Source organism: Crassostrea angulata, chromosome 4, assembly GCF_025612915.1.
Source record: "Crassostrea angulata isolate pt1a10 chromosome 4, ASM2561291v2, whole genome shotgun sequence".
NCBI lineage: Eukaryota > Metazoa > Mollusca > Bivalvia > Ostreida > Ostreidae > Magallana > Magallana angulata.
In genome coordinates, this window is record NC_069114.1 from 29,702,380 (window position 1) to 29,726,909 (window position 24,530).

The following is a 24,530-nucleotide window of genomic DNA, read 5'->3' on the forward strand; positions in this document are numbered from 1 at the left end:
CTTACATATTAATACATTGTGTTAATGAAAAAAAAATACCAAAGGACTATATGCATGTATGTTAGCAATGAACAAATAACATATCTAACAGCTGACTGCATTGCCAATTTCATTGACAAAAAAAACTAGATACTTTAACAAAACTTGTTTTATTTCTTTTACTATTTTTTTTACTAGTAAAACTTTCTTATTGGTGAATTGGGTTTACTTTTCTTGATATCTGATTTATTCAATTTTTCAAAATTCTCCGGAGAAGACAACTCCTCCTACATGACAGTAAAGCTTTACTTCTCTGTTTATTTGAAATTAGGCATTCTGCACAACTTCCTCTGTCATGTTTTCAGTTTTCGGTTTTCTCCAAAATGTGGCAGCCAACGAACATACTGCTGCTACCAGAACACAGAATCCTGCAACGAAAAATTTAGACAAAAAGATGAGTATCTATACTCGAAGACTTTTTGTGATATATTTCCATTCAAAAATATTCATTTTTAAACTCATTAGTTTTGATCCCAATTAAATAAACGTCGGCATATCAGCATTTCAAATTGAAATAAACCGAAATTTGAGTGCATGTTCTCCACCTTATAGATTGTAAAGCCTTGACAATATAAAATTGTACAAAATGTTATTGGTTTTTTTTAATTTTGGCTAATACAAGTACCTAATAGTATGTAGGATAAGTCATGTGATCCTGTGACATCAAATACAAGGCCTGAAAACACAGAGAAAAAAGTACCGGTAAGTGATCCGTTGAGCTTTGATCATTATATTGCTAATAAATGTTTTTACAAAATAATTAGATAAACTCTTATAAAGCTTTTACAAAAGAAATTCTGTTACTTTCAGAAAAAGATTAAAGAGACTTGGTGGTCAACAATTTAATCGTCAGATCTAACTTTCTGTAACTTTAAGATATGAAGTCTTCAGCTTTAAAACTATCTATCAAAATATTTAACGTTTGCTTTAACATTTGAAAATTTTGCTATATACATGTGTATGTATACAGCATTGTTCTTTTCAAGAAGATTTAAGGGGGAAGTGCGGGCATCTTGTACATTTGAGGATAAGAATGTAAACATTTCTTGAACTGGCTTGTTTCTGCCCGAAACTGGCCAAAATGTTGCCAAAAGCAATAGAAATAAAGTCCTACAGGTCATTTTGTTTGAAAGGTATGCATACAAAAACAGGACACTGCCTTTTCGATCACTCAGGGCAGCTATTAAACTGCGCAGCTACAGACTTATTTTAAAGATTTAAAAATATGAAAAAATATGAAGGGGTTTATTGGTGTCCTCTCTACGACCATTTGTTAAGAAAAAGTTCTAAGTTTTCTTAATTAAGTTACAACTTTGTCTCAAAGTAGGGTACTTTATTCTTAAAATGGGCTTTAAGTGATTAAAAAGTCATTGTCCTGTTCTTTTATGCATAATTTGAATACAAGACAACATGTAAGATCTCAAATTTATTGCTTTTTTATCTATTGGCAACAGTTTCGGTAGGTTTCGGGCAGAAACATGCCAGTTCAAGAAATGTTTACATTCTTATCCTCATGTACAAGATGTCTGCACGTCCTCTAAAAAATCAATATTTGTCAATAAAGATATTGCTTCTTTCACAAAAATGTCATAACTATGATTCTAAAAAGAGAGTATAAACATATATCATCTACTTTTATGCAAAGCATTCACAACACGATAGCTGGAAATTTTTACCTGCAAGCGGAGGTCCCGCAAAAGACCCCATTCCAAGAAGAAAGAACCAAAGTCCTACTGCTGAAGAAAGTCTCTGCACCCCTGCAAACTCCAAACACAGGGGCACGGTAAAAACCAGCAACCCTCCGCTATAAATCCCGTACAAAGATGCAAATACCATGGGTCCTGATGAAAATTTTACGAAAAATGGAAAGGTAACGATCAAAGCGCCCACGCAGGCTGTCAATCCAAAGTTCAAAAGCAAAGGATCAAGGCCGTTAGGACTAATGGCAAGTCCTATCGTTATCCTTGAAAGAATAGTACCTATTCCAATAACAGTAAACAAAAATGAGGCTTCCTTTTTAGATGAACCAGAGAGGACGACGTAATTTGGAAGTTGAATCATGATGACAGCGTATGCTATGTTCCATAAAACGGCTCCTATGAGGACACACATTAACGCCGGAGTCTTCAGTAACGTAAGATAAGTTTGAAGAAATGCAAATCTTTCATTTGTTTTCTCTTTCTTCTGATTTTTGTTATAGGGCGTTATTAGTAACATTCCACAAGGTATGATATGAGACGCAATGGCTGCAGAGAGAAGAAATGTCCCTCGCAGACCATAAGTATCTAGGAGATACTGTGTAATTGGTCCACTGGCCAGCATCCCCATACCCACCCCAGAAGTTGTTATACCCATCGCAATCCCATTGTGGTTGGGAAAGACAAAACCCACAGACACGATACATGGTAGCAGAGCTAGCCCAATACCAAGGCCTGAAAAAAGAAGAAAATGAAAAGAATTTCAAAGAAATCCTGTATATATTATCACCGTATCATCGAGCTGTTCCGAGCGCGAAAGATATTGCCGAAAGTGGAGCAGTAGTAAAATGAAAAAGAAAACGTCTATAATATTCCTTTAAACTAAACTTCATTTTTCTTTTAGGTCTAAATCATTTAAAGATGATCAAGTTTATGAATTGCTCAAATTTTAGTTAATCGAGAATGGTTATATTTCGCTGTTGGTGTTCAAAGGTCAAATTCGTCAATTATGTTTCTGAATTGCTCAAATTTTAGTACTTCGAGAAATATTAGTTTTCGCCGTTGGTGTTCAAAAGTAAAATTCGTCAATTCATTATGTAAACAAATAATTTAAGCAGCCATCGTGACCGTTCATTGCCTTTTCAACGCAATTTTAAAGTATATAAATCTGTCGAATCATAAATCTACAATATCTTTAATTTTCTGGTCATTGTCTTAACTTATTGTTAAATTATGAGCGTTTGAAGGGTAGATTAAAAATTGGTTTGTCCGAACGCGGATATTGGTTCTGGTGAACTTGAAGAATATGTTGAAATTGAACGGACTGAACGCGGAAGAAATTTCGTTGATAATGTCTAAACTTAAGGTCAGACGACGCGTTCCTCAATTGTTATGACTTTTTCCCAGGAATTTGTTATCGATTTTTTTTTATCTTTTTCTTCGTCTATCTTGCCAAAAATTAGAGTACCTTACCAGGCATTTGTCAAGATACTTGAGTATTCAATTTTATGAAATTCTTATTGAAAATGCACTTGAATTATTGATAAAAAAAACTTTTGGCATAAATATATACATGTAGTTTTAAGATTTTAAACAATCTTAAAATGATAATAAATAAGAAATTTTTTATTTTGTACATTATGTTCCAATCATACTCATAACTGACTTTTTGTTCAAAATGCGACTTAGATGGAACAACCTAACGCTCAAATATCATTGAGCAGCAAAGCAAATAACTAGGTATAGTTGCATTTTTGTGTTATTACTGTCAGTTGGAAATGTACAATTAAAAGAATATAATAATAGTCAATTGCATCGAAAAATATTGCAACGAACAAAATACAGAAAACTTCAAGAGAACCAAAAAAATCAGACATTTTACTGACATTACCCAACAAAAACCCCCCAAAAATTTAATTACACCAAATATTGCAAAAGATCGCATTTGTGCATTGATTAATGCAATGTGAGTTGCAATGTCTCCTTTACGAGTAATGGCAGCTCCACATACTTCGCAAATTTGTCTGAAATGGTCTTTTTTTAATATGCTCCTCTTTGTCATTTTCTCTTACAAAATACCTATGGAAAGCCATGGAGTCCCCTAAGCTAATTTTTGTTTGCGTAGTATTTTTGTAAGGTACTTTTTGTTGTCATGTCTGCTGTACTTTGTTTGGTAGATCTCATGTATTGTGTATTGTGCATTTCAAATTATGTAAGAATATTAATAAATTATACATTTCAAAAGATACAACTTAATTCATATAAGAGTTTTTAGCTCACCTGAGCTGAAAGCTCAAGTGAGCTATTCTGATCACATTTTGTCTGTCGTCCGTCTGTCTGTCTGTCCGTAAACTTTTCACATTTTCAACATCTTCTCAAGAACTACTGGGCCAATTTCAACCAAACTTGGCACAAATCATCCTTAGGCAAAGGGGATTCAAAGTTGTGAAAATTAAGGGCCACACTTGTTTTCAAGGGGAGATAATTAGAAATTAATGAAAAATTTCGAGAAATTTTCAAAAATCTTCTTCTCAAGAACCAGAAAGCCAGGAAAGCTGAAACTTGTGTGGAAGCATCCTCAGGTAGTGTAGATTCAAAGTTGTGGAAATCATGACCCCCGGGGGTAGGGTGGGGCCACAATGGGGGGTCGAAGTTTTACATAGGAATATATAGAGTAAATCTTTAAAAATCTTCTTCTCAGAAAATAATCAGCCAGGAAAGCTGAAACTCGTGTGGAAGCATCCTCAGGTAGTGTAGATTCAAAGTTGTGAAACTCATGACCCCCAGGGGTAGGGCGGGGCACAATGGGGGGTCGAAGTTTTACATAGGAATATATAGAGTAAATCTTTAAAAATCTACTTCTCAGAAAATAATCAGCCAGGAAAGCTGAAACTTGTGTGGAAGCATCCTCAGGTAGTGTAGATTCAAAGTTGTGAAATTCATGACCCATGGATGTAGGGTGGGGCCACAATGGGGGGTCGAAGTTTTACATAGGAATATATAGAGTAAATCTTTGAAAATCTTCTTCTCAGAAACTAATCAGGCAGGAAAGCTGAAACTCGTGTGGAAGCATCCTCAGGCAGTGTAGATTCAAAGTTGTGAAATTCATGATCCCTGGGGGTAGGGTGGGGCACAATGGGGGATCGAAGTTGTACATAGGAATATATAGAGTAAATCTTTAAAATTCTTCTTCTCAGAAACTAATCAGCCAGGAAAGCTGAAAACGTGTGTGGAAACATCTTCAGGCAGTGTAGATTCAAAGTTGTGAAAATCATGATCCCTGGGGGTAGGGTGAGGCCACATTGGGGGGGGGGGTGTTAAAGTTTTACATAGAAAGATAGAGTAAATCTTTGAAAATCTTCTTCTCAGAAACTAATCAGCCAGGAAAGCTGAAACTTGTGTGGAAGCATCCTTAGGTAGTGTAGATTCAAAGTTGTGAAAATCATGACCCCCAGGGGTAGGTTGGGGCCACAATTTGGTGGTCGAAGTTTTACATAGGAATATATAGAGTAAATCTTTAAAAATCTTCTTCTCAGAAACTAATCAGCCAGGAAAGCTGAAACTTATGTGGAAGCATCCTCAGGTAGTGCAGATTGAAAGTTGTGAAAATCATGATCCCTGGGGGTAGGGTGGGGCACAATGGAGGGTCGAAGTTTTACATAGGAATATATAGAGTAAATCTTTAAAATTCTTCTTCTCAGAAACTAATCAGCCAGGAAAGCTGAAACTTGTGTGGAAGCATCCTCAGGTAGTGTAGATTCAAAGTTGTGAAAATTATGACCCCCAGGGGTAGGGTGGGGCCACAATGGGGGGTCGAAGTTTTACATAGGAATATATAGAATAAATCTTTGAAAATCTTCTTCTCAGCCAGGAAAGCTGAAACTCGTGTGGAAGCATTCTCAGGCAGTGTAGATTCAAAGTTGTGAAATTCATGATCCCTGGGGGTAGGGTGAGGCACAATGGGGGGTCGAAGTTGTACATAGGAATATATAGAGTAAATCTTTAAAAATCTTCTTCTCAGAAACTAAACAGCCAGGAAAGCTGAAACTTGTGTTGAAGTATCCTCAGGTAGTGTAGATTCAAAGTTGTGAAAACATGATCCCTTGGGGTAGGGTGAGGCCACATTGGGGGGGGGGGGGTGTTTAAGTTTTACAAAGGAATATATATAGAGTAAATCTTTAAAAATCTTCTTCTCAGAAACTAATCAGCCAGATGATTCTTTATAATTGTTAAGACTTTGGCTCCAGGACAATTCTTCGGCCTCACAAGAAGGTTCAGAGTTTGATGTAGCTTAATATCCCATATATAAACAATTGTAAAGGATCTTTTTGAGGACTGCAATACTCAACATGTGATATGACTATAAAATCATCCTGTTAGAAAAGGGACTAATGATTATAAACATAAGAATATCCAGGGGGGAAAATGGATTTTATTTTTACAGGATCTACATGTATTATTGTACATTGTCCAGATTGTTTGTATTATGACTTCATTAAGCTGATTTTATCATACCCATTGTTCCTCAGGTGAGCGATGTGGCCCATGGGCCTCTTGTTTTTTTTTTTTGGGGGGGGGGGGGTAACCATTTCAACTCTTTTGATCTGAATTAAATGCATGTGTATGTAATAATGTGTATGCATATACATGTTAATGTAAAGACTGGCATTTCTTCCAAAAATATGCAGACGATATGCTCTCTGCATGAACGACACACGTCTTTGATGTGCAGGGGAAGTAAGACAGCACTCTCGGATATCTTTGATGTTCTTTCAAAGAATAAATCATATTTTATTGTTTTAATGACTGTAGTTTCCTTTTTCATTATTTTGTACAAACATTTTACTTCAATGTGTTATTAAAAAATGTCTCTACCGGTATGTACACCCCAGTGGCAGTTGAAGAGAGATCGAAGCTCATATGGCGACAGAATGCTTTAATGATTTAATGTCAGGCACGTGGCATCGGTATAGAAAGGTGGGGGCAGACAAATAAAAAAAAAATTTGACCGGCAAAAAAAGGGGGGGGGGGTTATTTTTCAAAATCCTGTAAATCCTAATCCGTCGGGGGGGGGGGGGGGGGGAGGGGGGGAGGGGGTATACCTTAAACTTCAATTTCACTGTTTATTTTCTTATTTTCAATTCTATTTTTATATGGTCCCATAAAAGTGTGGGAGGGGGGGGGGTGATATTTCAATATTTTGTATGTAAATTTAAGAAACATCTTGGCTGCGCAAAAAAGTGGTAGCCCCCCCCCCCCAATCCTACGCGCCTGAATGTCATTTTTATTAATAAAACAGAAAAAATACATTCTCCGCCAAATTTATTCGCAAACAAAAAGAAACCAATTACATTTGACAAAATACGGCTCTCTGTGAAACTATTTGGTATACCGGAAGCTATGATAACGTGCTGTGTTCTTATAGTAACTTTGAAGATTTGCATGTCCACAGCTAGGACTTTGCTTTCGGCAGAGCCCGGCTTAATATCACGACATATATATTAAACTATTACAATCAAACACTTAATAATGTTTATATCAGATTCGTGATAGTTTTAATATAAATAACGACACATGATATTATATGTTAATTTTTAAATATTCACATCCAGTAAGAAAAGAACTAGACAGATTGCACGATCAGTATGTACTGGTCCCCGCTGATAAGGCAAGTAACAACATTGTCTTTGTAAGGTACAATATATTAATTGCATTTTGAAGGAACTAGGTATTGATTCTACACATGGTAAAACTAATTACACTAACAGCAGCCTTTCCAAGCAGGAAATACTTCAAAATCATAAATTGGTTATGGATATCTTTAATATCCCCAAAAAACAAAATGAATATGATTTATCTTATTTGTACCAAAGCTTCACAAAAGTCATTACAAGCAGAGATATATAGCAGGTTCCAGTAATGTTCTAACAAACTTCTCTCTTTACTTCTTACTAAATTCTTAAAGTAGTGAAGAAGAACCTTCAAGAGTACTGTACAACAATATACTCCAGAAATGGTGTGAATCTGATGTGGATACTAAAAAACTCTAATGAATTATTAAAATCTTTGAGGTCACAAAAACTTACCAAAATCAATAGCATAAAAATGTACGATTTTTCAATGCTTTATACAACCATTCCCCATGACAAATTAAAATCTAGGCTTTTTGATATCATCAACAGTTGTTTCGTCAATAAAAATGGAAGTCATAAAAATACGTACCTTGTCATTGGAAATCTAAAAAATTCTTTTGTTAAAAACCATTCTGATTGCACACAGAAGTACTCTGAAGTTGACATTAAAAAGATGCTTGAGTTTCTGATGGACAACATCTATGTAGGTTTTGGAAATAAAGTCTTCCAACAATCTGTTGGAATTCCCATGGGTACCAATTGTGCCCCATTGTTAGCGGATCTATTTTTGTATTCTTATGAAGCAGAAATTTATTCAAAAACTTGTACGTGAAAAAAATAAATCACTCGCTGTGGCCTTCAACTCAACATTCAGGTATATCGACGACGTATAATCAATTAATAATTGTTATTTCCATACTTACGTCGATTCGATATATTCCAGTGAACTTAAAATAAAAGATACCACAAAGTCTGCGTCATCTGTTTCATATTTGGATATTTTACTGGAAATGGATATTGATGGTAAACTAACAACAAAACTTTATAATAAACGCAATTCCTTCAATTATACTATAGTCAACTTTCCTTACTTATGTAGCAATATACCTTCATCACCTGCATATGGTGTTTTTGTCTCTTAGGTGATCCGATATGCAAGGGCATGCATTTCGTATGAACAGTTTCTAAGGCGAGGCAAGCTACTGACAAACAAGTTGATAAAACAGTACTACCTCTATCTATTTGGAGGTCCGTGTTGCTCTGCTTTGAATTTGTATTTCGTTTTATGGATTTTTGAGATGGTTGACGGTTTGTTATTGTCATTTTTTTCATCCACCAAGTATGATTCCCTCTATTTCTTACGGGCGGTATTCAATTGGTCTGCACCGCTTGGTGTGTCATAGGACCGACGACATCCAAAAATAAGCTTTCAATGAACAAATAAAATCTCATTTGGTTTTTTTTTTGTTCTTTTTTTTGTTCTTTTTTTTGACCGATGGGCGAAAACAGTATAGCAAGCGCAAAAATTGTTGCAAACAAATTATAGTATTAGCCCAAACAAATAGTAGCACGTTTTCTTTTGTTAACACTGTTCATGTAAGTTTAGTTATGTATTTTGCGGAAAATTGATTATTGAAGTTTTCCAGAATACGTCAAAACTAACTTTTCTGAAATATTTAGCATTTTTTATTCCCTTTTAAGTTCTGCATTTTGCACCATACACATGAGTACCCAAATCAATTTAGCTAGTGATTCAAATCATTCATATTTTCGATTAGCACTTTCCATAAAAGGGATTTATGTGCCATTTGTAAGTTAAATCATCTTTTATGATTTAAATCCAAAAGAATTTGAAGTACATATTTTATTGGAGTGTTTAACGAGGCCAAGGTTACTTTGTTCTAGATTTTTGAATGAAATTTTTTACATGAATTTTTACTGAAATAATTATTATTCTAAGATGAAAAAATAATCATTTACCACATCGGTTGTTTAGGGGATCATCTCAAATTTAATCAATTTTTAACATGGGACCCTATGAGATTTTGCTGTTCTACATGATTATGAAAGTTATTGCTAAAAGGCATCAAAGTAATTAATTATCAAAATATTCAGACATATGTAAGTAATAACTAATAAATAAATATATAACATCACAAATTAAGGGTTATTTATTCTTGAAATAAATGTATTAAGCTATGTTTAGGCAAGTAAGAAAACGTGACAGAGGGCTAGACATTTCTGTTAATTCTACAATATAATACTAATTATTTCGATCAATTTTCGACTACTTTCGCTGAATATCTGTAGTTGAAACCTAACGCCATGGCGTCAACCGAGCAAAAAAGATGACGTCGCAATGCAGATGTAACGCTGCGCGAAAGCGTGCGTACTCGTACTGTACTCGGCCTCGTTTGAATTAAAGACTCTCCCTTTTTCGTTGCAACTTACTACTGCTCCGCGCTGGACTATGTCTTCCACATTCGGAAAAGACGTATTAATAATTGGGGTGATTTTTGTCTTAACAAAAAAAAAATAATAAAGTTGAACAATTGATAAATAAACCTCAGTGATTATTCGTGTTCTGGATTCGAAACAGTAGATGGTAAATGTAAAATTTGAGAATATACATTTATTAATTTTTAATATTTCTAAAGCCAAATATAATATGCCTTTATTGTATGATTATATTGTTGTAAAAAAGAGAATGGAATAAGCTTAAACCTGATATAATTCCATTAGTTGCTATTAAAACCCGGAGAGAACGAGAGAAATATGATCCAATTAGTCCGGCAACCAGTAGCATCCCTCCAGCGACGGCGGTCAGTCTACAGCCCCATCTGTTGACCAAATAACTTGCGACGGGTCCTATGTGTAAAGTTTAAATTATGATGCAATTCACGTGTGTTTTTTCCCTCTTATAAGTGATTATATCAAAAGATTGTTTGAAAACATTTATCTTTTCAGGCGAATACAGAGTTTATGTGTAATGTATAAAGCTGCTGAAAAAAAAATTATATGATGTACAATGTATATGTAAAGCATAACAATTATAATTAAGAAACCTCTGTGTCTGTATGCCTACACTGTTCAGGCTTGGCTTTATTTCACGGATAAATAAATATTACAGCACACAGGTACATTAAATTCATAAAAGCAATCGAGATTGTAAAATGTATACCTGTTGCACTCATCAGATTGATGAACAACGATCCCATAATAGAGGTTGTCGCTTCGCTTTCTTTGAACACTTCCAATAAGGACAAATGAATGAAACCGGCTCCGTAGGTAAGAATTGCAATGAAGAACTGCATCACAAATGAAGCAAGCAGAACCAAAACTGTCCGGCTTCTTCCGATCATTTTTACATCAATGTCAATGAAAGATTTTTCCCATTACTGTTACTGTCCTAGAGATAAAAAAAAAATACGCTGTCATTTTTAACTATTTATAAACATGTGTCATACAAGTTTAGGAAAGAGAAATATGTTACGTGAAATTAAATAACATACTTTCCTAGACAAAGCTGATGTCATGGGAATTTTACTTGCCTGTTCTGGTGTTGAAAAAACATGCAAAGTTCTCTTTTTTAGAAATTTAAGATTTTTTTCTATTAGAACAATGCAGTTGCTTGAAAAAGAAACTGGACATCACTAACATCCGCCTTGTACCATATCGTATGTAATTGATTACCGTATTATACTTTTTAACAATAAAATATAATTCATTTGATGATTCACACAAATAACAAACATTGCAGAAAAAGTACATAATCTGGTTATAAATATTAATTTGCTACGTTTGCTATCTTCACTTTCAGTATGAGACCAAAACAAAGCACTTAACTGTTTGTTCAAACGTATACATACACTATAAGTACATATATTTGATTTTTTATACATCATTTATGAGCGAGTCAAAAGAAACAGAACATCATTTGAAAATGTAAACTTTGTTCTTTATGGTTACTTGAATAAATTTGATAAAAGCTGTCACTTATTGCACTAAAGATACGACTGCAACTACCAGGTAAGTTATTGTAACAACTGATCATAAAGTTTCAGTTTTAAAAACGTGTTGTAAATTTTGAATTTACCGTCATGACATGTCATGTTGTAAATTTTGTATTTACTGCCACCCGGTAAATTAAAAATTTACAACATGACAAACGGTTAGCAACGTAATTTATTCAAACCAAAAGTCCGATGACTTCTATGCAGCTTTAATTGGTACATGTAGCCCCAATCCACCAATCAACTTAATGTTTCAAAGAATAACATTACTTTTTTTTTATCTCGTATAACTTCTTTTAAACATTGTAGATAAAAGATAATTGAGACAATAATACATTCATTTGATATCACAACACATTCAAATTTTGTTTATAAAGAACTATAACAGGCATTTTATAATTGTGAAGATTAGAGGTGCCCTTTTTTTAACCTACCTTCCGATTTCCACGATAAATCATCAATGCATTCCCATAACTCTGTAATAAGTAAACAAATACGAAGTTTTCTAGGTATTTTGTTAACATAAACGACGCCAGAAAGATTTAGGGCAACTGATTGTCAGAAAAACATCTTTTTTTATCGTACATGTAGGAGTTGTTCGATCAGATTAAGGAAACGTATCCGGAACCAGTCTATATGTGTGTGTTCCAGATCATATAGAAATAACTGGTTGATTATTTATTTAACCCTCTCAAGTTGACATTCATTTTTTGTTACATCAAAAGATCTAAAAAATTTAAACATTAAAATAAAAAAGAACTGCGCATTCAACCCTTACATGCAAATTCCACTCTAATCCCATCTTTTTGAACCAAAAAACCTTTAATAATGAATAATAGTCGAGAGATTTTCTCCAAGAAAAACATGATACCGAAATGGAACAAAATTAAAGAAAAAAAATATTAAATGGAAACATTGTTATTAACTGCTTTATTAACCTATTCTACAAAATTGAAATAAAAAACCAAATGCATGGCTGGACATTTAGAAGAGCGGGCATAGATAAACAATCTTCTAAACCGTCAGCAAAATGGATCAATGGATGCATGTATTATATGTGGCTTTAACTTTTTGTTGTTGCAGCAGACTGGAAAAAGAAATAATTTTTAAAAAATTTATTTCAAACCACTGAGTGGATATTTAGTGCGTCGTATCTCTAAATTTTGTCTTGAAGTTAAATTTCACGTTAATTTTATGAATGTCACCAAAAAAAAAAAAAAAAAGAATTACAGATTTAAAAGAAATGTTTTGAAAGAACAATTTGGGAGGGTAGATCAGCCCCCTTTTCAACTTTACCGTTTTATACATGCATCATTCGTTCATGTAGACGCAGAACCCAATCTGTTCATTGTTAACAAATTAATGAATAGAATTTATTACCAATCTGTGGTGGTATAAAATGTATGATGATATAAAACGCTAGCTTATCCAAATTTGTTTGCATATAATTTATATAAAACCAAAGTTGTCAAATCCAAAGCATCTGCCCAATGGTTAACTCGCTCTACCCTTTCCGCGTTCCAGGGCACCCATATATGGAAGGTTATTTCCATCAAAACTTAAATCGCATCAAATTTTTCATTTTATTTACGATTTTTGTATTAACCAAAGATTTCTGATCCAAGGTACATGTGTCTGCCGGCGATACATGATGAACTCGTCGTAAACTTTTCATCATGACGTTAATTTATTTAATCAACCTGCGTTCTTGGTTACCCCGTTCTAAAAAGTCCTATCCCATTCTCTCACCAGAGGTCGTGCTTCGCAAGCGAAAGCGTTCTATCAATCAAAACTTAAATCGTGCAATCAAGAAACGAATTGTCTTATTTTATTAATTCAACATTTGTCAAATCTGAACTACTTGGTATACTCTAAGCAAGTTCCCAATAAATAAATTCACTTTTTACGTAATCTTTCAATATTTTTACTGGAAGTGTGTACTTTGATGCAAACTCCCACTGACTTTGATTCGCCAAAGCGTGCCCACCACCTTACTCTCTTTTTTGCTATTTCAAGCTATATCAAAAACGAAAGTATGTTTTTAATTTAATCTAACAATATTTATGTTTCAGGTAAAATTCAATTATATTTTAAGGACACCATATCCCACGTGTTGACATACCAAAAAAGTGGGCAGACTTTATTTTAGTTCAGGCAATTTAGAGTTTATTGGCAATATATCTTGTGATGATTTCTGGGCTTTGACCATCAGTTGTTTACCAGTTGACACGTTTATTTCGCTTAAAAGTAATTCATCATTTGCTTTAACTATTCTTGTATGGTTGTTACTTACTTGTTTATTCACATGGCTATGTAAATCAAAAAACTTAATTTGTGTTACTTTCATTTAAACTTACCGTCATACTTGCGGTATTTTACGAAGCCCGATGTTTAAAATTAACACAATAATTACATTTCAAATGAACAACAATTATATAACATGTCATGTATTTTATGATGGTACAACATTACGATAAAATTATTATGAGATAAACTACGCTTAAAACGGTGTCAACGTTAAAACGTCATCTAATTAAACAACTTGCGAGGATCAATAATAGGTGGTGCTTTGAACACAACAGTCAGTTGACGGTGAACAGCATCTCGGTGTCTGGCCAATCTCAGACTGGTATTATAACATTATCAAGTCTATATGTATTTACTACTTGAGTAATACGACTTTTGTATATAAGAACGCCATAAATTAGTTCGTTGTTATACTAATAGGAACCGATAACATTATACCAAGCAAATAACAATACTCGTTATACGTACATGTATTTTTATAATTGAACCAGTCGTTTGTTACAATAAATTGAACATATTCCCTATTATTTTAGAGTGTTTTTATTATTTCAGTTATGAAAATTCATTTTTTTTTCGTGATCAGTTTATCTAAATGTTCTCGGGGTGACAATTCTCTATCTTGGGCGGTAAAGTTGCACTCTTTACTTAGTTGAAATTCAGCATTCGGCGAAACCTCCTCTACATTTTTCAAAAGCTTTCTCCAGAATGTTGCGACTAGTGTTAATAATGCTGCTAGCAAAACACAGAATCCTAAAGCAAAGAAAAGGTACGCAATAAGTAGATTAATATTTTGCATGAGAGCTAACAAGTTTGTTAGATGATACATTTTTTTTTTACATTGATCTACATATAATGAAATCTACACTTATTTTACCATTAATTGCTAATGTTTCCTTAAAAACTGTATACATGAAAACGTTTTAAATTGCAAATTTATCTCTTTTGTTTTGTTTTTATATCCATATTTATGGGTATACAAAAAATAATGTAACCAATTCTTCTGCAATTAATCCATTTTTTGCTGTTGAAAAGATTCTGAAAAATATGCCTATAATAAAAACATCCAAAACTCAAGTAAAACAATAAACATACATGCATGAGGCTGTAGTTTACTTGAACCTAAACACTAGTTTTAAAGGGTGATTGTCTACTGAAAGTCAAGATAGTTTTGGAAAGGTCTTTCTGTTTTTGTTACCTGATAGTATGTAGGACAATCCAAAAGATCCTGTTATATCATATACAAGGCCTGAAACAATAATAAAAAACCAAAATAACAGCATTACATACTCTCTGATAAGGAATCAATGTAACGAACATGAAACCGACTGATGAAGAATTACAATACAGAATATTTTTAATAAAGGAAACTTTTAATTTCCATGCTTAAATATATAATTCTATCTTAATGTATTGATTATACTGATAAATCACATACCTTCAACCAAAATATATAAGATGAATAACCAGAACTAATAGAATTTTTGAATTCCTTACCAATAAGAGGGGGGCCAGTAAGGGACCCCAAGCCGATGAGAAAAAACCACAGTCCTATAGCAGAGTTAAGTCTTCGTGCCCCGACAATCTCCAAACACAGGGGTACAGTAAAAACAAGTAACCCTCCGCTATAAATCCCGTACAAAGACGCAAACACCATGGGTCCTGATGAGAGGTTTACAAACAATGGGAAAGTTACAATCAAAGCACCCATACAGGCACTCAGTCCAAAATTCAACAGTAGTGGGTCGAGGCCGTTAGGACCAATTGCCAGTCCTATGACTATCCTTGAAAGAACAGTACCTATTCCAATCACAGTAAACAAAAATGAGGCTTCTTTTCTAGATGAACCAGAGAGGACGACGTAATTTGGAAGATGAATCATGATGACAGCGTATGCTATATTCCATAAAACGGCTCCCAGTAAGACACACATATACGCTGGAGTCTTTAATAACGTCAGGTAAGTCTTAAAATATGCAAACCGTTCCTCCGTTTTCCCTTGTTTCTGAATTTTCGAATGAGGAGTTCTCAGCAACATTCCACAGGGTATGGTATGAGATGCAATGGCTGCAGAGAGGAGAAATGTCCCTCGCAGACCATAAGTATCTAGGAGATACTGCATTATTGGTCCACTCGCTAACATCCCCATCCCCACCCCAGCAGTTGTTATACCCATCGCAATTCCACTGTGCTTGGGAAAGGCAAAGCCGACAGACACCGGACAGGGTAGCAGAGCTAGCCCAATACCTAGGCCTGAAAAAAAAGGACAATAAAATTTTTTCCAATAAATGTTATATACATTATCACTCCTAGCAAAGTCAGCCCAATCCCTAGGCCTAAAAAAAATCAAAAAAATCAGAGGCATCTGAAAGCAGATAATTTTTTGGCTTGGAAAGAAGAAAAATCCCTAACGGTTAGTTAAATCATTTGCTTTTTCCTTTGTATGTATATGGAGTTGTATGTCGTAAAAAAGGACCAGTTGTATAGTTCAACTGAAATGTTAAAAAATAGGAAGGCTGCATACCATTGAAATAAAAACCGCAGAATATTTTTGTGAAATGTGAGATTGATATAATTTCATTTATATTTTGCTGCGAATGATCACCTCCTTTCTGTATGAAAAACATGCCTTAATTTTGATAAGAATTTCATTGTTTTAGTTTGTCATTAATTGCTGTAGAAGTTCTCAATCGGGGTTTTTTTTCTTCTTGCGAATGAAAACGACTTATAATTTGCTATTTTGCAGTTATCAATTTGATTAATTATTGATTATTGATTAATTATCATCTTGAAAATCTAAACTTAAAATTGTTTAAATCCATTGATATGTAAATGAAACCAAACCTGATATGATCCCATAAGTCACTATCAATGCCCAAAGGGAAGATGCAAAATGTGACCCAATTAGTCCAACAACCAAAAGTATCCCTCCAAGTGACGCAGTCACTCTGCAACCAATTCTGTCAATTATATAACTTGTCAAGGGCCCTAAATGTAAATAAAAATATGTTTTTGATAACAACTTGATCAAAACAATGAAACATACACATGTACTTATCTGAAATCTGAAATACTGGTATATAATTTCTAGTAAGTCATTATGTTTGTCTGAAATTTTTTGGCTGAAAAAACGTTAAGATTTAAAACATTTATTTTTGCTGTTAAAGAGAAATCAGGGATTACAACTTGATGCGTTTTCACGTATGTAACACTTTTCCTTTTTCTTGGACACTAGGTATATTAGTAAGCATTTGGCATACCTGTGACGCTCATCAGATTGATGAACAGTGATCCTACGATAGAGGTAGTAGCATCGCTTTCCTTGTACACTTCCAACAGGGACAAGTGAATGAATCCGGTTCCATAGGTCAGGATGGCAGTGAAGAACTGTAATCCAAAGGCACCTACGAGAACAACTACTGACCAGCTACCTCCGGTCGGTATCATATCGCAGTCAAAGACACATTTTCCCGATTTCTGTCAAATGAACAGTCGTTCAGTTATGACTTTTTTTTTTTACCCAGAACGAAAATTGAAATCGCTTGAACAGCATTTGTAAATTTCATAGAGTGTAATATCCTACCTGAAATAATTAAATTAGTCTATAATTCTAACCGGCACTTGGCCTGGCTGTCCTTGGTTTTTTAAATGCTGGTTGGGAACTGAAAAAAAGAGAGTTTTAATCGGTCATTTGATGTGTACGTGTTCTTGTCACGGTGCGAATGTGTGTCTACAATCATGGTATAGATTGTCATGGTCATTTACAGGAGCTGTATAGAAAGAGTATCCGCCTTAAAAGTGGGTTTATGAAAAATTTGGTTTCCTAGTTTTTACTTCAAAGTTTGACATGCACCCAAAAGAGATTGGGAGGGGAGACCCCATTTATATTTTTTTTAATCTAAATCTAAGAGGAATGTTTGCTGCGAGAAAAGCTGGTTGGGGCAGCCCCCCCCTCCCCCCCCCCCCCCCTCGCTTCAAACCTGAAGCTCTGTGTCTGTAAAATAATTTTTTTTCTCTTTCTGTAAATTAGGTTTATCGTAGGTTTTTAATTAATTTTACAAGAAATATTTATCAGCTAAAATTCAATTATAGCCTACGGACATCATATCACGTGGTGCTGTAATACAAAAGGCTTAAGCAATTACTCTCGTGCAGGCATTTTTTAGTTTACTGGCAAAATATCTTAATCCATAAGTTCAGATATTAAAATTGCTTTCCACTGTTCGTTAGATTTACTATATCGTTTAGAGTTCCCCCTCCCTTTGCACTTCAGTCCCCGTCCTTTTTAAACACATCCCTGGGTTTGTGACATTAATAAAAAAAATAGTTCTTACATGTTCTTCCGTTTATTTCATTTCATAGATTTCATATAATTGACTACCTTTTGTACTTTTTTCTTTGCAAATTAAATCGGTGGAACGATGCTTCTGGAGAATAACAAGGTAATCTGGAAGACAAACACCGACGCCAAGGACAATGGCGCCATTAATAATAGTTGGGTAAATGCTGCTTGATCAGTCAGGTGAGCAAAAAATAATAGATTTCATTAAAGCAATAATCGTAAACAGTTGGGTATTGACATTCCTTAAGATAGGAAATCCGTTCGCAAACTGGTGTTTATTTTTTAGAGCAGCTATCGATTGCATGTAAATTTAAATACTTGAGAAAACCGCCATATGTCAGTTTCAACAATAGGCAGCAAAAGAACGACAACTGCGAGAATCATAAGGTACGTGAAAGATATTAATCTAATCAATGGAGAAATTATCAATCAAGCATTCCTTAATGGATGGCGGATTATACATAAACAAATACCTCTCGTTGTCATCGATTAGTCATGGATGACTAGTGCTGTCTCCTTTACGGTTATTATATCCTACGCGTACTTACGTACACTTGATAAAGTATCTTTGTAAATTTATGCTGATTTAAATGTTATGTAGGTTAAGTCGACAGTGCAGATAAGGTGCATACATACCTCCAATCGAGGAAAAGGGTCATATATAATAGTAACAAATAACAAGTTAACACACACAAGCTGTATTTAGACGTCCTTATCTTACGTTGACATAAAAAAGTTAACGTTATTAATATATGTCACGTGACAGGATAAAAAACAAAACAGACACAACTGGGATTGATTTATGTATAATTGCATTATATTATTATTGATTTGGTTTTTTTCTTGGGGGAGGGGGAGGGGTGGTGAAATATATTTTATTGAATTTATCAAACAGAACAGAAAAAAGCTCTGAAAACTTTCATGTAATTTATAGTAATTCCATAATTGGGCATTATGTGATTACATTTATCTACGTCAGTTAATTGAGAGTATTTGTTCGTGTTTTACCATCGAAACTTTGTTTTAAAAATGCAAGTGAAAAAATACTTATTTTTAAATATTTCATATAACAATCATTTAGAAGTCGAGAGACACTTATTGATGAATAAATCTATAACGAATAAAGACACAATTGATTTTTAAACACATTGAAGTAGTGCATTTGAAAATGTAGAATTGTCAATGAATAATTGAAATTTGAAATTAATTAGAACGACTTAATAAAACAATCGAGCAATACATGATAATTAAGATGATGTCATTTTCAACTTACACTAGCGCGCTTTTCGGGCAATGTAGTTATCATGAGAGGAAATGTATGTTATTCAGTATCCGGCAACAGCAAAAACTAACTGATTCAAACTTGTTTTTTAAAATGCAATGAATAACATAAGTACATGAACTTACATGTTATTAACAGACTGAAATCCAAGATATTGTACCAGTTTAGGTAGAAGCAAAATCCTTAACATCATGAGTTATTATTGAGAACAAAAGTTAATTGTAAACATGACTGATAACATAGTTAGCGTCCAATTCAAAGGTTAATGCACTCGAGTGTTAGGAGATACATGTACAGTGTATTGAGTGTCATTATTCACTTACAATTGTTTTGAGGTTAAAGCTCAGGGATAAGCCACTAGCACTTAATTCCATGTAATATATGAAAAATCAGATGGGGGCGTTTTTTTTTTGTATATACAAATGTACTATGCAGGACATTTAACCCTTCCTTTTTTCTGATGAGATACAAGTATTATAATATCAAGCAAATCATTAATTTTAAATTTAATTTTAAATTTTAAACACGATAAGTCTGCGTTTAGCATTTTTTGGTAATAAACAAATGTTCTGCCCTGTCGCAACTATAAGGATGTATTGCCAGAAGAATTTTACTTACCTTTTTAATGCATGTACCCCTAATCGACTTTATGACGGCTGTACTAAGAATCTTAAATCAGTGTGAAAAAAAACCAGTTTTCGAATGTTTTTGGAGTCAAATGAAGGTTTATAGTCCGGAATAACAGACAATTTTGAAAATCATGTGCGGATGAGAGGCATCCTAGATACATTCATTACTTACCCATAACATATTTTACCGAACTATTTACCCTGCCCATATAAAACATATGTTACCGATCTGTTTAACCAATCCGTAACATATTACGAATCTGTTTAATCCACCCATAACACACAAGGTTGAACTACTGTGTATCCTCCTGATTTAACTATGAATAAAATTTGATCTGTGGTGAAAATTATGTCTCTAAGGTATGATATTTTATCAATTTTAATAAACAGCACCTGCAAAGTAAAAACGGAAAAGCAGTAAAATTCCTTTATTATTTCACAACATATCATTTCATTCAATAAATCTTACAAAGGGTTGTAAAATAATTGAATGACGGTCAGTAAACTGACATTCGCAATAGTATTTCGGTTACATGTTCAATCCTGTTGAGCTTTCTGTGTACACAAAAGTATCAAACTATCTGATAGAAATCCAAGCAGTTTGAGACATACGAAACGATTAAGCAGTGTTGGTTTTAAGAGTTTAAAACGCAAAAATACATGCATTATTCAATTCTCATTAAAGAACTGTGATATTTTCTATAAAAGATGAATTTTGTCCCATCCGTTCAATGGTTAAAATAACAAAATCTTAAAATTACTTCGAATTTGATATATAAAAAAATATGCAAAAGTCGTTCATACATACTTTTATTTGTTGACATATCAACTATTAATTTTTGGTCACGATCTCGTCTATACTTGCATGGTTATGCCTAACTGCATAACACAGGGATCTAACCCATATTAAAACCAGTTCTAAAATCACAAGTCATCGTATGTATTTTCCATCGTTTTCAATTAACCGCTTTAGGTTTCAACTTTCTATTGGTGTTTAACCCATGAAATTCAGCTCAATAGCTCTGCATCAGCTGAAGGCGCATCCTTTTTGGGAGTTGATTTTAATCAACTCTCCTATGCAGTTACTCAGACAAACGGAAAGTGAAACAGTGTTTGGACCTCAGCACAACAGCACAAATCATTGCTGCTGACAAGACTTAGTTCTTGAAAATAATTGATAAATTTGATGTAATGTATTCTAGAGCATTGTTTTTCAAGGAAACTTATTTATAAATACCTTGAAAATAGTCAGATTTTAAATGGTACGAACAATTTTAATATTTTTGTAGTCGTATGTATTAACATTCCTACGCCAGAGTTCAATAGTACTTAGTCTTGTTCAACTCGACGCTCGGCTGTCTCCGTAAATCCTTGTCGGAGATTTACGGTGTCAGCCGAATGTTTGGTTGAACGAGACTAGAGTTCAATTTTGCTTGGATTCATACAATTTTCGAGAAATATTTCTATAACTGATACATAGCTTGATTGAATTAATTTTATCTTTAAATATTATTTAACATGATTCATATGGGGGTTTCTCGACATTCTTGTCGAAAAAGTCCAAACATTCATATTATAAAAGTGTGCGTAATTCAAATTAGAAACTACATGTACTTGTCATGCAGAATAACATATCATTGATTTTAAAATAAATACACATCGACAAAATCAACTCCCGTCAGTTCTTCAGTACTTTGATTGAATATTGTAGCCGTTATTGTTATGAGTTCATACACGCCGCTTCATTTACATTATTTACATTTTTGATGATTGACACTTCACATTTTATAATTTGAAAATGTTTTATCAAGTGATAAGAAATGAATTTAGTAATTCTTCTGTTGATCGACGGATCAAAGGAAAATTACTGGAAAACTTTTTCATCAATGCGTAACGTAACGTGCAATAGATTTAAATTTAGGTTGGCCATAAAAAATAGCACAATTGAACTTTAGGGATACTCTCACGCTTTCAATTTACAATCAGTGGTATAAAGTTAAATTTTCTTTAAAAAATCAAGCATAGTTGAAGTTAAGTTGTTGCACTGTAAATCGGCAATACTTTTGAGGAGAGAAAACAACTCAACCACATCATTTTTTCTTTGATGTAAAAAGATTCCTGATATATAATTATATGAACTGTTATGCTTACCTTCTATACCAGGTTTATCCATGTGTAACCATGCCGGTACACGGGCCGTATGTGTTACATCCTTCCCTTCTTCACCTTATATATCCTGTTTATATGTACGATGATACTTCTTTGTACCGTTTTGAATCACATGATCAAGAAAATTAACTTTTGACATTTTTTTTTTTTTAAAGAATCATATTTTTAGCATTAATCAGATGAGAAAAATTACTGGAAAAAATAGTCAAGTAAAAAGTAAAGGAAGTAAAAAAGAAAATTAGAATGAACACTTGTTGTGTATTAAATTCATCTGATTTTTCAAAAGCCGGACATTGAAACAAAGGTAAAAACAGAATAAAATCTAGGATTTCAACCAATGATTGAAACTTGATTGACACACAGGGGCATCGTATCCGCTCTACACTCTATGACATATATATATATAATAATACACAAGGGAAGAATCGAAAGTAGGACACGATTTGTAAACAATGTCAAAAAACAACTTACTTCACAAAAGTTACGCAAATCCTCGCACACAATGTTGCAAATGTTGTAAAAAAACCGCCGAAATTTCTACTGTCATTACTGAAATATAGAGAGAAAAAGTACAGAGTTATCTTTTCTTGGGCGAAGAGATTGGGTTTCTGCAGCAGACAGCGGTTTTAATGGAATAAAAACGCTTTTTTACCGAGTTTAATAGGAATATTTGAGTGTGAACGTGTTTTTTGACAACATTTGCAACATTGTGTGCGAGGATTTGCGTAACTTTTGTGAAGTAGGTTGTTTTTTGACATTGTTTACAAATCGTGTCCTACTTTCGATTCTTCCCTTGTGTATTATTATATATATATATATATATATGTCATAGAGTGTAGAGCGGATACGATGCCCCTGTGATTGACACAACAGCAGTTTTTTTACAGATTAAGTTTTTCCATTTTCAATCTTAACTAACTTATTGCCATTCATTTCAACACTGGAAGTCCGTTTTTTAAACACGATGGGACTGTATTTAACATTGTTAGCAAAATGAACATCGTTTTCACTTTGAGTCCTGTCTCTGCTTTGAAATTTTCTTGCAAGTAGAATTTTAGCAACATTATCAGTGCTTGTGTCAAAGTTTTTGCGTGTCATAGACTGAAGGCTATACAAAGAAACACATTCAGCGTTCACGATATTCTTAGGATCAACGATGAAAGTCAAGGACCCGGAGAAAATAGCGGAACCAGAGAGAAACCGTGCACTGTTGAGACTCAAAATGGATGCTGCCGGTATAAATGCATTCTCACTTCTCCAAAATGTGGACACGAGGGCGAATATACCAGCAAGAAGAAAAAGTCCTCCTGTAACCGTCAATAAATGCCATGATGACAAATTTATCGCTATCCAAAGATTTTTCTTTAACATGGAGTATATTTAACATAAACATACCTGCTAAGTAGAATGCAACGGAGTAGTCGTCCAAAGCCTCCACTATCAAACCTTCAGAAAAGTAACTTGCTATAATAATCTATCTTTTAAAAAAAGAAGTATACTCTATAGGTAAACATAGATCACGAAGCATGCTATATAAATTACAGATGTACATTGTACCTTACCAGTGATTGGAGGTCCGGATATACTGCCGAAACCGGCGATGAAATACATAAACCCTACAGCCAACGGAAGCTGTTGCAGTCCGACCAGCTCCAAACACAAAGGGTTAGTGAGAACAACAAGCCCTCCGCTGTAGATACCATACATCAGAGAAAATAAACTCTGGCCTATGAATATACTGGCATAAAATGGGAACGTCAGGCCGAGTACACCAACGATACCAAGAAACCCAAATTGTAACAGTAGAGGGTCTATGCCGTTTGGTCCTAGGGTAAGGCCAGCAAGTAATCGGTTCACGGTGCTCCCGATCCCGACCATGGTCCACAGAAAAGCGGCATCTTGTTTATTCGTTCCTAGTGAGTACACATAGTTACTAAGATTCACACTGACTATTGCGTAGGCGGCATTCCACAAGAATCCACAAATAACTATCATGATAAAAGTCTTATTACGACAAAGGTCAGAATACATTTTGCATCTACTGCTTTCAATCCCATGTTTCGTCCTTTTGGCCATTTGCAAATTGATTTTCTGTTTTAATTCGAGTTGAGATGGTCTCATTAAGGCACCTGCCAGTACACATTGTAATCCAAGGCCGCCAAGAATCAAAAAGGTTCCGTTAAGTCCATACGTGTCCAACAAAAACTGGGTCAGCGGTCCGCTTCCGAATATCCCAAAGCCGGCCCCCATCACTGTGAAGCCTACTGCCGTCCCACGGTACTTCTCAAATGAGTATCCTGAAGCGATGATAGGTGCAAGGCATATAAAGCCCATACCAGACCCTGCAAAAAGAATGATTTTTATTACAATGTGGCAAAGTAGATTTGTATACAGGTCGATTGTTAAAGTAATTTCTTAGACA

General features: G+C 34.1%; 1 protein-coding gene across 1 annotated transcript in view; it reads right to left on the minus strand.

Annotated features, from left to right (window-relative positions):
- The window catches only part of LOC128182208 (uncharacterized), a 47,188-nt gene that overhangs the window by 5,396 nt on the left and 17,262 nt on the right, over positions 1–24,530 (minus strand). The window contains exons 9-19 of the mRNA XM_052850809.1: positions 23,671–24,450; positions 23,504–23,554; positions 23,000–23,415; positions 16,947–17,163; positions 16,531–16,674; positions 15,184–15,939; positions 14,885–14,935; positions 14,335–14,439; positions 11,817–11,858; positions 10,551–10,619; positions 1,716–2,471 (exon numbers count right to left, since the gene is read on the minus strand). Of these exons, the coding sequence (XP_052706769.1) occupies positions 1,716–2,471; positions 10,551–10,619; positions 11,817–11,858; positions 14,335–14,439; positions 14,885–14,935; positions 15,184–15,939; positions 16,531–16,674; positions 16,947–17,163; positions 23,000–23,415; positions 23,504–23,554; positions 23,671–24,450 (3,387 nt within the window). The remainder of the gene's footprint in view (positions 1–1,715; positions 2,472–10,550; positions 10,620–11,816; positions 11,859–14,334; positions 14,440–14,884; positions 14,936–15,183; positions 15,940–16,530; positions 16,675–16,946; positions 17,164–22,999; positions 23,416–23,503; positions 23,555–23,670; positions 24,451–24,530) is intronic.